This window comes from Oncorhynchus clarkii, chromosome 21 (genome assembly GCF_045791955.1).
Source record: "Oncorhynchus clarkii lewisi isolate Uvic-CL-2024 chromosome 21, UVic_Ocla_1.0, whole genome shotgun sequence".
Taxonomy (NCBI): domain Eukaryota; kingdom Metazoa; phylum Chordata; class Actinopteri; order Salmoniformes; family Salmonidae; genus Oncorhynchus; species Oncorhynchus clarkii.
In genome coordinates this window covers 15,369,942-15,386,242 of record NC_092167.1, presented here as the reverse complement: position 1 = coordinate 15,386,242, position 16,301 = coordinate 15,369,942, and the positions used below count along the sequence as shown (strand labels likewise).

The following is a 16,301-nucleotide window of genomic DNA, read 5'->3' as shown; positions in this document are numbered from 1 at the left end:
GATTTTTTGTTGTTGCCAATAATAGGTGTTGATTCAATTTATGGATTTGTATTGCCGAAGTGATTTCTAAACTACTATAAGCTATAAAAATGCAGTTTTGACATCCTTCCAACTTTTGTGTAGGCTTGCCTAAATGCCAGAGAGCCAGTCAAGAAATTGAGTTGAGACAAAGTTTAACGTTTGATTTTAGTTTTAATCCTTGTCCTCTACTTATATCCTTTACCTACTTTGTCTGCATTATTTACTGGTAATACATCAAGCTACAACATTCAAGAAATATCCCGAAACACTCTTTCTCCAGCCTCACATTGTGCAAGTGGAGAAGATCCACATATTTTTCTTAGAGAACCTCTATTTTAAAAGTGTGCGTGTGTGTTTGTAGACTCAGGGCAGGCGGCCATAGGCAGCTCGAGTTTCAAGTTTGGGAAAGTTTAGGGTAATTATTTCCCCAACACTTTCATCACAACTTTTGGAGATATGTCAACAAAACAATTTGATGGTAAATTGATCAATTGTTTTACATTTTGAAAAAGTTGTTGATATATTACAATCAAGTTAGATCTATATATATATATATATATTTGTTAAATATACACGTAGGAAAGGCTTAAGATAAATAATCCACTTGTTTAGAGAGAAAAATTTAGATAATTTTAGAGTAAAGTAGTAATATGTTGGATGAGTCTGTTGTGGGCAACATCGCCCCCAAGCACATTCATAACTGGCTTCTATGAATGTGCCAAACTAGTTAACTGTCATTTAGACAATGACTAGCCCGGTTAGCGCTAGTTTATGCTAACTTGCTAGCTAGCAACTTCACTAGCAGTACATGCTATCCAGCTAGCTAGTTAGCATAAGCTAGTTAGCATAAACTGCTAGGAGTGGTAAAATACATTAAATAAGATAACGTGACTTAATTGCAGTTGTAAATGTTTCCACTAGTGACTGTTTGCTTTACAGTTAATGTTACTTTATAGCCTTTTAGCTATTTTCCACAGCATGTTATGTCATATAGTAAGTAGTATCTCCCCCGTTTTCAGTCACAGGTGTGGGTGGACTGGATTAGGTGTGAGCAGTGCAGGAGGTCGGTTCATGAGCTGTGCTCCAATTTGACTGGGGATAGCTTTATTTGTGACCTATCTACAAATTAGAATTGTGCAATAACAGAGCATAAGAGAGTTGCCACATCAGTGTTAGACTGAATTCATGAGTTAAGTTATGAGCTGTTGTTATTAAATGTTATATTCTCCCCAATATTATTTAATGTTATTAGTTATATTCACTTCCAATTTTCCAATTAATATTTTTTTCATTGATTAAAAACAGCTATTGGAAACATTTTGATCCTGAATGTCATTTTAAAGACTGCTAGGATTTAAAATCTTGCAATATTAAAATAATATTTAGCGCAATTGTACATAATGGATTGTATGGAAAAGGAAACACAGAAAATGAATGTGCAGGTGAGCTAAAGAGGGACTTTACATCAAATCTCCTCATAGTGCGAATATTAATTGTGACATGTGCAACACCATTTCCCCCCCTCCATATTTTATTTAAATAATTAAAATAAGAACGAGACTTAGCTTTTAAGTATTACTTACTAAAGAATTTCTAAATAAAACGGATTAACACACTCGTTTGAAACCCTATGCCATAATATTTTACTAATGTACTTTTATAGAACGCCCCTTTTCTACAAACATTTCATGAAATACCTAAACAAAGTATAAACTGTAATTTATTTCCCTTAATAGTTAATTTTCCTAAGCATGACCCTCATACCCATGTTTTTTTCAAACATTGCTTTTATGTGTCAGCAATTAGACATTGTTCTTAGGGAGGGCTAGTTACCTCCTAGCACCCTACCATTTATACCGATCTGGGTGCCAGTTATTATTAGTTGTATATGCGCATTTTCGTGGAACAGTTTCATTTCAATAATAATGTTTTCGTTTCTCAAAATCATCGTTACGTGGTTAATCATAAAAATATGAAATAAAAATATCTAAAAGTTAAAAATCAACTAAGGCGAGAGCACCAGTCTCTGCCATTTCAAATCAAATTGTATTTGTCACATACACATGTTAGCAGATGTTAATGCGAGTGTAGCGAAATGCTTGTGCTTCTATTTCCGACCATGCAGTAATATCTAACAAGTAATCTAACCTAACAATTTCACAACAACTACCTTATACACACAAATGTAAAGGAATGAATAAGAATATGTACATAAAAATATATAAACGAGCGATGGCCGAACGGCATAGACAAGATGCAGTAGATGGTATAGAGTACAGTATATACATATGAGATGAGTAATGTAGGGTATATAGACACATTGATAGGCTACACTACACTATGATCCATTGGCTAAATAAATGAGCGCATGGAAATGTACTTCCATCGTCATCTGAGTCAAATACATAGGCCTGAAGCTGACAAAATAAAAACAATCAAATATCCTGATGAAAATTCTGGTTCTTTCTGGTGAACTCGATCGGGACAGACATCTGTTTTTGTATGACGTTTCCACTGGATTTATGGGATCATCAGATCAAGGCTTGGTGGTTATCGACGCCTGGAGTGTTGGAAAGTTGTTTCAAATAATGTGAAGAACTATTAGTACTCGCAATGGATAGAAAAAAAACTGTTGCGATGAAGAAGAAAAAAAATACAGAGAAACTCAGCTTATTAGGGATGGATGTGGTGAGTTAAGACAATAAGAAATAAAACATCCCAAATGGGCACCTTCCTACATACTTCAATGCATGCTCAGGCGCGCATGCTCCCTCAACATGATCAGGACCGAGAAACCAGACACATGCTCATGGCTGACATGCAGCACTCCGAACGAAAAACAATGAAACAATGGCAGTGGTGATTTTAGCATGTCAACCTTGGTGGGGCAAAAAAATAAAAAAGTGGGCTAAATGTCAGCAAAGCAACTACACAACACAACACTAAACAATACATTAATTGCACTAACTAGGAAAAGAGACCCTTAATCTTAGATTTAGGACCACACAGCCACTCCACTGAATATCAGGCTAATGATTGCTTTGCAATGCTTGCAGTTAGCCACTGATTCCTTCCTTCCAAAAAACTCATTGTTGAATTTGCGATTTCCAACTTGTTGTGTAATGTTTATGTCCAATGGCCGATGAGCACCAATACGTTTCATATATAATTTCTCTTCATATGACATGGACTAAAAAGAATTTGCCAGTATATTGTTGACTTGATTCATGAGGATGACTGCTTGCTAAGATTTTGAAAGTATGCTGTTGACCAATCAAAGCTACTGTAGATATAACATGATTTGACTCATTTTATCTGTGGCCAATGACCTTGAGCCTTCTTGGATGGGTACTTCTATTGTAATTCTATGGCAGCACACAAGTGCCTGGAATTTTCTAGCTCTTCCCTTAGACTTGGCAGCAACATAGTGTCCCCATGAGTGACAGAACACTGAGACAATTAAAACGCAACTCTCCATATTTTCTACCCTCCTGCCCCTTCACCACAGAAAGCACTGAGCTAGGCTGAAACACCTGCATTTTGGAACTGCCTTAAGAAAACAAAAAATAGACTATGTTTGTATGTGGCCCTATTAACTCAATAATATATATATATATATTGTTTTACATTGTTTGCAAACTGATATGTGACTCGTATTAATGCCAAAATAACATGCAAAACATGCAATCAAAAAAATATTATATATATACATATTTTTGGGGGGTGGGGGGGTGTAAAGAATGTGGGGCTCAAAACTGAATGACTGTAATTAATACATGCATGAATATACATTCATGTAACTAAATCATGAGGGATTAATGGTACATGTACTAGGCCTACTGGCGACATACTGTATGTAATGGGAAAATTGATCAAAATAAACAATTGAAGGGCAAACAATTCACACAATGAAACAATGAATTTGCAAGAATTGGCAGGAGACAACTGAGCGCATTCTGGAGAGCTGGGTGCATGCATTCTGGAGAGAGACATGCCATATCTTCACAACACACCCCTCTGCTTGTTGCAACATTTAAAATGACACTCAACACACATTATCTTCTCACATATTTTAGATGCTTTTCACTGACAGCCGCAACTCAATCAGCTAGGCCTATTGCCATGCGCGCTGCCCAAATGGCAGGCTTCCCAAATAGGCGTAGGGATACGCACAGGTATTTAAAAAGCTTTGTGGCTAAGTCATGCTCTCTGGTGATGTTTTTTTAATGATTTTATTTAGACAGAGTAATTAAATAATTTAGGCAAAACATATATTTACTTTAGTGGAAGCCAGCATCCAAACAGTGCACTGTGCATCCGCCAACTTTCCAATTCAAAAGAGGCTGAAACTAGATATGTGTATAATGTTGAGATGCTCATGTCTCCGCCCTAAAAATGGGAGTCATCGTCCCAAAGGAGGGAAGACAGGCTACAAGCTGAGGTCTGCATATTATGACCATGCAAATGCATCGGGCTTCGGCTCTTCCTCGCTGCTGAAACTCTCTCACTGGAGAAAGCATCCGAGCGAGCGAAACAGCGCCCCTCTGGTCTGAAGGTTTTCACCAGCAACGAATTCGGCAGGAGAAGTCCAGCCCCCATTCATTTTCGACGAGGACACAGATAAATGTGCAGGGGATTGTGGGAAGGTGAGTAGCGAGAACCCTGGTAGAGGAGCGGTAGAACAATTTTAGTTCTCCTCTACTTTATGCAAATTTCAACCGAAGCATTGTCGTCAGGAGGCATATATGTAGCCCATGTTTCTGATGCTGTCTGGACAGAAATAATATGACATGGGGAGCTGTTTCTCTTGCTCGGATGCTTTATCTGAGATTGATGCAACTTTCTGTCGGGGCGCGTCTCGGTTAAATAAATTATTATTAATATTTCAATATTGTATTTGTACAAGAAGGTAGACTACGGTAGGGCGTCCCAGGCCCCTAAGGCCCGCCCATAACGCCGGCCGTGTGTAGGCTACTGACCTACGTGACTGCATGTGTTTTGTGAGGCACAGTTTCCTGTCAGTGAGAGGAAACACATGCAGCAAAACGGAAAAGTGGATACACACACACACAAACGTGCACACATGAGCCTACTTATTGCATTTTCTCATTGACACACAACAACACTAATGCACACAAACATAATCACATCACCACATTCCACTAAGGCCAGGATTCAATCCGACCCGTGTAAGATCCACGGTATAGTGCGCTTGACATTTAATGGTAATTTCCGATTGAACCGACATCTCCAGCATTTACCATGAACTTCGGGGAAAATGCCCTTTAAAGCGATGTGAATGGAATATTGGACTGAAATATGTGGAACGATTAAAGGGCTCCTCTTCTCCCGTTTTGACCTGAAGTGAAGCCTGTGAGAATGAAAGTGTGTACACACGTTTGTCTGTGTGTGATGCAGCTGATTTTAAGAATAGCCTACTTTTTTAAATTGAATGTAACAACTAGCCCAATTTCTTTCCATAATTAGATGTCAAGGAGATTTCACACACACACACACACACACAGAGAGAGCACTCAGACTGTATGTGCGTGTGGAGGAAGGAACACAAACGCCTCCAGGTGCTTGCCAAGAAGGTGACGTCAGTTGGGCCCGCAAGTAGTCAGAATTACAATATTACTGTGTGTGCGCGCGCAAGCGGTCGCAGAGAGGAGGAAAAGCGTGTTTACACAGACGGACGAGAGCCTGGGGAATAATGCGCGAGAGGAAGTGAGCCGGCTCTATGTCTGCGCGCTCCGACTTCCTGCTCTGAAGAAGGAGAAAAAACCTCCGGATCCCCTTACATTCTCGAGCGCCGCAGCCCAGACGGCATCAGCATGGAAAACCAGCGCATTATACGGAATTCTCTTTAAAAACATATACGGGAGAAAAGTAGACGTCTAACACCAGGGTATGTGGAGGCATGCTTCTCTATGATATTAATATTCACTTTATTTAACCAGGATAGTCACTGAGTTTGAGTGATGATGACTTAGAAGTAAACTCTGTACCAGAAAATATAGTTTGGAGATATGATATAACTCGGTCATCACAATGAACTTGAAATTTAGGGGACAACAGTCGATAGATGCTGGTAATATATCCCCGATTTGTTACGCTATCTTGGAACACATGTATACATTTGCGTAAAAAGTATGTGTTTCCTTCTATTCATATAAGTACGCTATTAAAAAGTTACATTTATTTTCGTTTTGATGTTTTCTAACATTGGACCACTCCGTTATTCACACATTGGATGTAAAACGCAAATCGCTCGGGTCTGTCATGGTGCTCTAGTCTGCTTTTCTCGCGCAATTTCTTGTTTATTGGGATGCATTTGGCAACTCAAAGTAGCTGTTGGTGTGAAAATGCTCATGGCCCTTTAAAAACTATAGTAGACTTTCTGGTTTGTCTGGACTCAACAGACTAATTGCCATGCGCTTCCGGATTGAAACTGGCAGCAGACAACATCTTGAAAATGAGTCATGGGGCAAACAAAGAACCGTTTGAGTGTTCCAGGCTCTCCAACACCGATGATTCTGCTCAGACCCGAGCCCGGCGGTCCACCCGTGATAACCCATACCTTTTTAGACTTTAGAGCGTCTATATGCGGCGTTTGGTACGATACAGCGACCCGAGGCATTATATAGCCTATGATGTCTAATGATATCACTGGTGGTTGAACAGTACGTGCTAGCGACAGGAGCGCGTAGTATCGTTGTTAGATACTGGAGAAGCCTGTCCAGAGGACCAGCTGTATGATTTCTGTCTCTGTGTCATAACACTATTATAAGATACTAGAAACTCCCCATCAACAAAATAAATAATCCCTACCAGAAGCTACATGTAGTGTGTGTATGTGTGTAGCTACCTGTCCAGGAGGAGAGACACTGGGCTGTGGGCCTATCATCCCATACAGTACACATAAATAACATGGACATATTCAATGCTGCAATAAAACATATGTAAATCTATTGTAACCATATTTTTAGTTGCACCAACCCGTGTTTATCAGGCAATGCAGAGTTGCATGTTTCCTTACTATTGCTAAGGATATCCCCAAATGAACAGATCCTGCTGCTTTGTGTCTGAGCTTGGCTAGTTAACCCTTGTCACTATGGAACATCAAAGACTAAATCCATCATACATCATGCCACAGCATGTCCTGGGGGAGACCCAGAGTACATACATGCATTCTCCATATGTTGTTGTGGAATAGGAAATGGGTGGTCTGTGTTGCCGTACCAGAGCGAGGCGAGGAGGAAACCCGTCCATTTGTCCCAACTGTGAGGTCCCTGTGTTTCCGATGGTTCCCGGTGACAGGAATTCCTACCTTTGAGTTGGGACTGGTCTTTCCCCGGGAAGACGCCCTGTAGCAGAATGAGAGGAAGTCCTCATTTAGACAGCTTTATGGTCTCCCATCACACACACACACACACACACACACACACACACACACACACACACACGAGACCTCCTCAGGAAACAGAATCAGAGGGGGTGTTCACCTTTTTCCTCTCCTAGATGGTCTCTCTCCCACTGGTGGAGAGGGGGATGGAGGAGGAGGGAAAGCAGGATACTCTGTTCGGTTTTTTCAAACGGACAAGCTTGTGTCTGGGGAATATGTGTGTGTGAGAGAGTTAGATGGAGAGAGAGAGAGGTGCACAGAAAGTTGTCTGTGTGGAGTGAGAGAGAGACAGACAGTGAAGTCAAGGTAAATAGTGTCGTTGGGCTGTGGCCTGTCTTCGCAGAGGGGCACTGACCACATCCTCTCGTCACCACGGAAACATCCCTCGCTCCACCCATCTGGCCATAGTTGGCAGCACCAAGTCCCTGAACTCTGACACAATCACACACACTTGAACTCTTTATTTTGACCTAAATGAAACATAATTACTACTAAGACGCGCACAGGCACAAAGCACAGCGTGTGAGTGAGTGCAAGTGACCGAGTGTGCATGCGTGTTAGTGGAGTGGCATAGAGTTTGAGTGGACAAGCTTCTCTGACTTGTCTGATGTACTAAAGCTGCCAGGCAGCCCCTCATTCACAAAGAGCTGCTGTGTTGACCCGTCTTCTTATCATTTGGGCAGCCAGCCAAGCGCTCCAGCGAGTGAAAGTTTTACACAGTCACTGGTGTGTCTCATTACATATGCAGTAATGGCTTTTATTCCCCACTTCAACATATTGTAATATGAGAAGTATGATGTCGCTGGCTGGCACTTGGCCCCATAGGCATACATATGTTTAAAGACAGTACATTGGTTGGCACCGGATCTGGCACACGATGCCAGGAGTAGCATAATACTGTGACTCCAGTGTCTGTAGTGATGATCTAAATGTGTTGTTGGTGTGTTTTCTGTCTTTATGGGTAGGATTTTTATGGTGCAGGAAATGCCTTCTTGGTTGGGGGCGGGACATGGGGGAGGCTTTTGTACTTGTTGTACTTGAGGGTTAGAATCTGTGTGTTTGTCGATTTACATGCAGTGTAACTGACAATGATATGCCCCCCCCCCTCCCTCTCTCCAGTCATGGAGAGTGCCATCACGTTGTGGCAGTTCCTGCTGCAGCTGTTATTGGACCAGAGCCACAAGCACCTGATCTGCTGGACGTCTAACGACGGGGAGTTTAAACTGCTCAAGTCAGAAGAGGTGGCCAAGCTGTGGGGCCTGAGGAAGAACAAGACCAACATGAACTATGACAAGCTGAGCCGCGCCCTGCGTTATTATTATGACAAGGTACAACTCCCATAGATTACATTGGCACTACACTAACACACATCTTCCGGTACAGATGACAAGGTACAACTCCCATAGATTACATTGGCACTACACTAACACACATCTGCTGGTACAGATGACAAGGTACAACTCCCATAGATTACATTGGCACTACACTAACACACATCTTCCGGTACAGATGACAAGGTACAACTCCCATAGATTACATTGGCACTACACTAACACACATCTGCTGGTACAGATGACAAGGTACAACTCCCATAGATTACATTGGCACTACACTAAACACCAAACACACACCTGCTGGTACAGATGACAAGGTACAACTCCCATAGATTACATTGGCACTACACTAACACACACCTGCTGGTACAGATGACAAGGTACAACTCCCATAGATTACATTGGCACTACACTAACACCAAACACACACCTGCTGGTACAGATGACAAGGTACAACTCCCATAGATCACATTGGCACTACACTAACACACACCTGCTGGTACAGATGACAAGGTACAACTCCCATAGATTACATTGGCACTACACTAACACCAAACACACACCTGCTGGTACAGATGACAAGGTACAACTCCCATAGATCACATTGGCACTATACTAACACCAAACACACACCTGCTGTTACGGATGACAAGGTACACCAACATTGTATAAACCCTTCACAAACATACAGTGAGTTGAGAAATCATGTAACTAAACAACACGAAGAAACTATACTATGGAACTATGGAAGATAAATTGTATGAAGAATGATAGTAAAAAGCTCAGGAGTTAAAGTTAATGAAATTTGATGCAAAAAGCAAACTCGGCTTCATCCTTCATTAAGGCAGATGGCTTGTTCATCACAAAACCCTTTGATATTGACAACCACTTTTCATATTTGTTGTTGTTGACAAGATTAGCAAACTTAGGTATGACATGCAAACACCAAATGCTGAGTCTTCCTATTCATGCATAATGGACAAATAACGAAAGACAAGAACTGTAGTTTTGAGTTCCACAAAGTGGGTATGGAAGGGTGAAAAAATCTAATATAACACAGAGGATTTTTGCTAATGGAAGCCTCTCATGCAAATTCAGTTGAGTGTGGTATACCACAGGGCAGCCAGCTAAGCCCATTATTGTTTTCTATTTTTACAAATGATCTTCCACTGACCTTGACTAAAGCCTGTGTGTCTATGTATGCTGACGATTCAACAGCATACACGTCAGCTACAACAGTCAAATAAATAATTGAAACACTTAACATAGAGCTACAGTCAGTTTTAGAAAGGGTAACTAGCAATAGGCTGTTGCTAAATATCTCAAAAACAAAAAGCATAATTTTTTGGGAAAAATCATTTGCTCAACCTCATTTAGTTCTATTATTGCGTAATGTGGCTATTGAGCAACTTGAAGGGACTAAACTGCTGTGTGTAACCCTAGATAGCAAGCTGTCATGGTCAAAACATAGACTCAATTGTTGCTAAAATGGGAAGAGGTCTGTCCATGATAGGGCATTGCTCTGCCTTCTCAGTCGACCAAACGTGTCCTACAGGCCCTAGTTTTGTCGCATCTGGACTACTGCCCAGCTGTGTGGTCATGAGCGGCAAATAAGGACATAGGTCAATTGTAGTTGGTCCAGAACAAGGCAGCATGTATTGAGAGATTGACTGCATCACTATTGGTCTTTATGCAAGGTATATGTTGAAGGTACTGAACTGTCTGTTCAAGCAGACAGTTCAGTACAACACAAGACATGCAACCAGAGGTCTCTTCACAGTCCCCAGGTCCAGAACAGAGGCTGGGAAACGCACAGTATTAAATAGAGCCATGACTAGATGGAACTCTCTGCCACCACAGGTAACTCAAACTAGCAATAAACACATAAAAATAACAGATAAGTAACACCTGCACAAAGGGGACTGTGACAAGACAGCCATTTTATATATATATATAGATGTATTGTATTGTGATTTGCACTGTATTATGTTTTAGACCTAGATATTGTGTGTATATACTGATATGTAGGCTATGTATTTCAGTCCTTGACTAATAATGTTCTGTACTATGTATTATGTCATGTGGACCCCAGGAAGAGTAGCTGGTGCGTTTGCAGCAGCTAATGGGGATCTTAATAAATACCAAATATCTCTACACAGCATGAACATGTCTGTACCAATTCTACAGGTCAAACCACCATATATCGTGGCATGCATGTTAACATTACACTGTTATTACTGTATAACATATGATGCTTCAACTTCTCCTCCCCTCTTCCTCCTCCAGAACATCATCAAGAAGGTGATTGGCCAGAAGTTTGTGTACAAATTTGTGTCCTTCCCGGAGATCCTGAAGATGGACCCCGCGGCGGTGGAGATGGGGGTGCGGGTGTGTGATGAGGCTGGTGGAGCCCTGTCAGAGGGGGAGGGGGATGAGGAGGGGGTGAGGGGTGGCCCCCCAGGGAGGAACGAGTACCTCCACTCAGGCCTCTACTCCTCCTTTACCGTCAGCTCCCTCCAGCATCCCCAGGACCTCCTCCATCCCCCTGATTTACTCCGACCAATCAAGATGGAGCCTCGACATGATCACCATGACGACAGTGGCACGGTGATTCGCTTTGTTCAGAACCGCAGCCATAAGGGCGGGGCACTGCCGGTGGTGTCTCTGCCGTCACCCCCGCTCCCTTCCTCCAATGAGGGCTACTATTCATCCAAACCTTCCACAAGGCTAGCCCACTCCTCGTCCTGCTCCTCCTCCCCATCACACAGCCCCACACACACACTCTGGAGGGCACGGAGCCCCGCCCCTGAGACTGACGAATCAGAGCAGAGCGCTCAACCCCTTAACCTATCATCTGGTCACAGAGATCGTGGCCAGGCCACACCCACGCCAGAGAAGAGGGGCTTAGCCAATAGCGTCCCGCCAAAAACCAGGAAGCCTAAAGGCCTGGAGATATCCGCACCCTCCCTGCTCTTGACAGCCAATGACATCGGCTCTATCGCCCTCAACAGCCCTGCACTGCCCTCAGGGTCCCTAACACCAGCCTTCTTCACTGCACAGGTCAGTACCACCCTCACTCACAATCTTTTCCCAGGTTAGCCCTGAACACAAACGCATACACTCGCTCCACCCTCACCCTCTGTGTGTGCGTGCTGATTTATGTGTGTAATGACATTTGGGGAAAATACATGACTTATCTTGACTTATCTCTGAAACTGTCTGTCCTTACCCTGAAACAGGCAGGGTAGGGAGAGGAGAGTAGAGGGAGGGAGGTAAGAAAGAGTTATTGAGGAGAGACAGAGAGGAAATGAGGGAATGAGTGAAAGAGGTAAGCGGAAAAGAGGGAGTGGGTGGGGAGCGAGACTAGTAAGGAGGAGAGAGGTAAAAGAAGGGAGGGGAGAAGGAGAGAATGGAGGGTGGGAGAGAGGTAAAATAAGGGAGGGGAGAAGGAGAGAAGGGAGGGTGGGGAGGTCTGTAAGTGAAGCCATATGTTTCTAAAGCTCTTGAATTGCCGGCGTGAGGTAAGAGTTGTTGTAATACCACGGATAGAGAGAGATTCTCTCTACCTAAAACTCTTTATTGGGCCACTACAAAACAACACATTAAAATAGCATACATCATTCCTTACCCACATAACTTCTCAGCTGGAACCTAGTTTTCCAAGTTCTGTGACCTCTAGAGAGTTCCCAAAGTCAGCCTTGAACTCCCCCCTCCCCCCAAAAGCAAGGTATGAAGCTCTCTCTCCCCTCCTGGTTCCGGTGTTTTACTAAAACAAACAGTGGCAGCACAGCAGGACTGAATAACCACAGTGAGAAAGTACATCTCTGTGTTGTGTGTTCATACTCCGCTAGCTCATTTTACAGATCACTGAGAAAAACACCAACAGAACATTGAACAAATTGAAATCTCTCTCCCGTTCTCCATAAACTCTTTGTTCTCCCCCTCTAGACTCCCTCAGGTCTCATCCTCACCCCCAGTCCCCTGCTGTCCAGTATCCATTTCTGGAGCAGCCTGAGTCCCGTAGGACCCCTGAGCCCCGCTCGCCTGCAGGGCCATGGACCCCTGTTCCAGGTAAGAGACACACACACACACAAACTCTAAAAGAGAATAAAGAGAGAGGAGAAAGGAAAGAAAGAGTGACACCACATGGAGTGAAGACTGATGGAAGGGAGGAGAGAGGGAGGGACAGAGGGGAAAGTTGTGGGATGGGTGACAGAAAGGGGGAGGACAGTATAGTATTTATGCTTGTTCGTACTGAGCTGAGAGGGAAAGGGCTCCACTCTAACTGGTAAACAAAGGAGGGATAGTGAATTCTGACAGTCTGAGGTAGAAGTTTGAGCTACAACTGGGGTTGCAAAATTCCGGGAACGTTCAATAAAAATCCCTTGTTTCCCGAAATCCCGGTTGGAGGGTCCCGGAACCAGGAGGGAATAAGCAGTAAATCCGTAATCCTCCATCCAGGACTTCTGGAAAACCAGATTTTATTTGGAAAGTTCCCTGAATTTTGCAACCTTTGCTAAGACAGATTTCCCCCGAACAGCCTCATTTTCTCAACAACAACAGTCGCTATTTAGTTTTGTGTGTGTGAGCGGTTCGCTGTGATTATACTTAAGTTTGTGTATGTGTGTGATTCACTGTGTGCATGGGTTTCAAAATAAGCTACAGATGTTTCCTTTCTGGTGTAGACGAGGAGTGGGGGGGCAGCTTCCTGCTTGGGAGGGGGGGTGGTCAGGAGCCCCACCGACTCCCATCAGCCCTCTCACAACAGGAAGTGCCTCTCCTCCCATCGTCAGGAGGGATGGGCGTTAAAATACCTCGGCCACCATTTTAGGGAATTCTTAAACCCAGTCAACCTCTCCAGAGTTAGGGCTGGAGTTCTTTCAAAATAAAGTTATTTGTAGTAGTAGTACACATGTATTACACTAGAATAGGGATATAGATGAATGTACTTTCCCTCAGTATATTATTATTATTGTGTGGTATTTCCTATCTGACAGTGGATCTCTTGTCCTTTGTCCATCTGTCTGTAGTTCCCCACCCTCCTGAATGGGCCCATCCCAGTCCCCCTGTCCAGCCTGGACACCTCCTCCCCCCTACTGCTCTCCCACAGCCCACACAAGTCCTGATCATCCTGGAGGACAGTACCATACCCTACTGGACTGGACCAAAACAGGCTTAAATCAGGCCCGACCAGAACAAATATGCCCAGTCCACGCAATTTCAAATCCTGGACCCCGACACAGCAGGACTCGAGGCCAAGTCAGGTTAAGCCAGTAAATATCAGGACACTGCTGCAAACCTACTGGATCAGTCTTTAACTGCGTCAATATCATTGACTTGAAGATACATTTTCTTTAGCTTAGTTGAAAAATATTTTTTTGTCAGCTTTCTTCTGTTTAGTTTGGATCTCATCCATCTTGAAAATATTTTCTAGCCCATATTTATCCACTTCTCAATGCCAGAATGCTGTCCCATGCATTGGACCTTGTCAGCCCTTTATCAAATGCCTGGCGTATGGTTATAAATGTTTGTACCATTGTATATTGGTTGATATGTTCATTTGAGGCTGTGAACCTGGTTGTATTGTTCTGGCTAAGTGTTTTTCTATGGTATTGTATTACACTTTATATGCATTATTACCTTGTACCGGCTGTGCCTTCTCAAATGTAAGAGTGTTATGTAAATGTTTTATTTTCAAGCTTTAAAACTTTTTTTGACGAAATTCCAGTTCAATATTGAACAAAAGCTTATTTGTAACAGCTTTGTTATTTTTTTTTTTATAAAGGAATTGATACAAATGTATTCTCAATGATTTGCTGTCAGAGTCCAGTAAAAAATGTCTTACATACGGTTTTAAATAAAACATGAAGCATTGAATACTATTCAAGAAAACCACAATAAAGACAAGGACAAGTGTACTTATCAAACAGACTAATTTTACTGTGATGGTTATGAGAAATAAATAATTACAGGACAACTGTCAGTGTTCCAGAGAGGTTGAGTTTACACCACAGCAGGAGCTCCATATGTCTGGCGCACACACACCCTCAGGTAAGCTCAGATCATTTTTAAACTTGAAAAAGTACAGTATTACAATATTAATATACATCACTGTCAGCTGAAGACACACACCGCGGCTTGTTAAGTCTATTTGAAATGTGTACAAACGCTGAAAAAAGAAACTCGAGGTCCAATGTAGACTATGAAACAAAATGTTTTCTCCTTTGAGAGGCGGAGCTTCTGCCCCTTGACATGCCACACTGACACTGTATTCACAAGGAGAGGTCAAACATAGAAAACAAAAATCTCTTAATACTGTCAAATCAAGTCAGCCATTTTAAACACCAGTCATCATGGTACAACCCCACTCCCATGGCCAGCTACAGAGTAGAGAGCCATTAAAAAAAAAACTAGAAACTGCTTACAGGTTATTGATGCACAAAAACAACCAGTATTGTAGACCTTCAAAAGGCAAGAGAAAATGAAGATCTTGCATACAAGAACTGGGGTCAAGACCATCTAGGGGAGAAGGAGGGGGACTGATGAGTTCCTGTGGGAGGTCACGGCGCTCCTGTGTTTCTCTCCTCCCTAATCATTGCTTCCCTGTTGCCATGACAACCGGAGAGGGAGACCGGAAATGTCCTGGGGAGTCAAACTCTACCTTCTGCTGTGGTCCCATTCGTTGGCTCTGAGGGTTGTTGTGCTCTCCCAATGACTGGACCCCACCTCAACCCCTTCCTAAAGCCCCGTCTGGCCCCTGAAATGTTCTGGAATGTTCTAGGTCAAGGAGAATGAGAGGGAGGCTGGGAATTGCTTCGGTTCAGAGGAAAGATTTCCAGTTGAGGACCAGACACTCCCAGTCCAGTCCCTCTCTCCCAGTTTGGACCGGTCTGGTCTCATTTCAGTCAAACACCACCATCAGAGGAAGCTTGAGAAAGTACTTGAGGAAAAAAATGCTAAAAAGGCATTCAGTCTCTGAACACAACGACATGCAAAACAGCAAAGGTAACAGCTATGATAAACAACATCGAGATCATCAGTGGAATCATAACCATAATTCATCATTTACAATAACAATAGTAACCTTAGCGACTGGTCGGTTGTGCATGGTGTCGGAGTTCACATCATCATATACACAAACTGCATGTTAAATACAGACAGTAGTAGTATAGCAGCAAAATATACCCCCCCCACCCCCCTTTCCATATCTTCAAATAAATAAACGTAGATCATCTCTCCCTCCCCAATCAACTCCAGACTCACTCGCTCTATTGGGGGGGTGAGGGGTGAGGGGCTCATGCGAGAGGGAGGAGGGGGCTCTGTCCCATTCAGTCTCATCTCAAGCGAGAGTCCGTTACTATAGCAACAGGAAAGAGCTCCACCCAGGAGCAGAAAGTCTAGAAGAGCATGCTCTGTCTTCTGTTCTTGCTGTTGCCTGGAGAGAATTAAAAAAAGAGAGAGAGAGTGTTCCATGTATGTCATAACAGTTATAAAGCTCTAGGTAAGAAGAGGTGTGTGTGTGTGTGTGTTTGTTTTATACA

The 16,301-nt window shown here is 42.8% G+C and overlaps 2 protein-coding genes across 3 annotated transcripts in view; one reads left to right on the top strand and one right to left on the bottom strand.

Annotated features, from left to right (window-relative positions):
- Positions 1 to 5,643: 5,643 nt before the first annotated feature.
- Positions 5,644 to 14,691, top strand: LOC139378640 (ETS domain-containing protein Elk-3-like). The gene is made up of 5 exons (XM_071120988.1): positions 5,644 to 5,929; positions 8,546 to 8,754; positions 11,047 to 11,820; positions 12,709 to 12,831; positions 13,791 to 14,691. The coding sequence occupies exons 2-5, from the start codon at positions 8,548 to 8,550 to the stop codon at positions 13,884 to 13,886; spliced, it is 1,200 nt and encodes a 399-aa protein (XP_070977089.1). The 5' UTR covers positions 5,644 to 5,929; positions 8,546 to 8,547; the 3' UTR covers positions 13,887 to 14,691.
- LOC139378638 (cyclin-dependent kinase 17) overlaps positions 14,680 to 16,301 on the bottom strand; it is a 36,290-nt gene continuing 34,668 nt past the window's right edge. For both annotated transcript variants that reach the window (XM_071120987.1, XM_071120986.1), the window contains one exon: positions 14,680 to 16,195. In XM_071120987.1, coding sequence (XP_070977088.1) covers positions 16,158 to 16,195 — 38 coding nt within the window. In that variant the 3' untranslated portion in view covers positions 14,680 to 16,157. The remainder of the gene's footprint in view (positions 16,196 to 16,301) is intronic.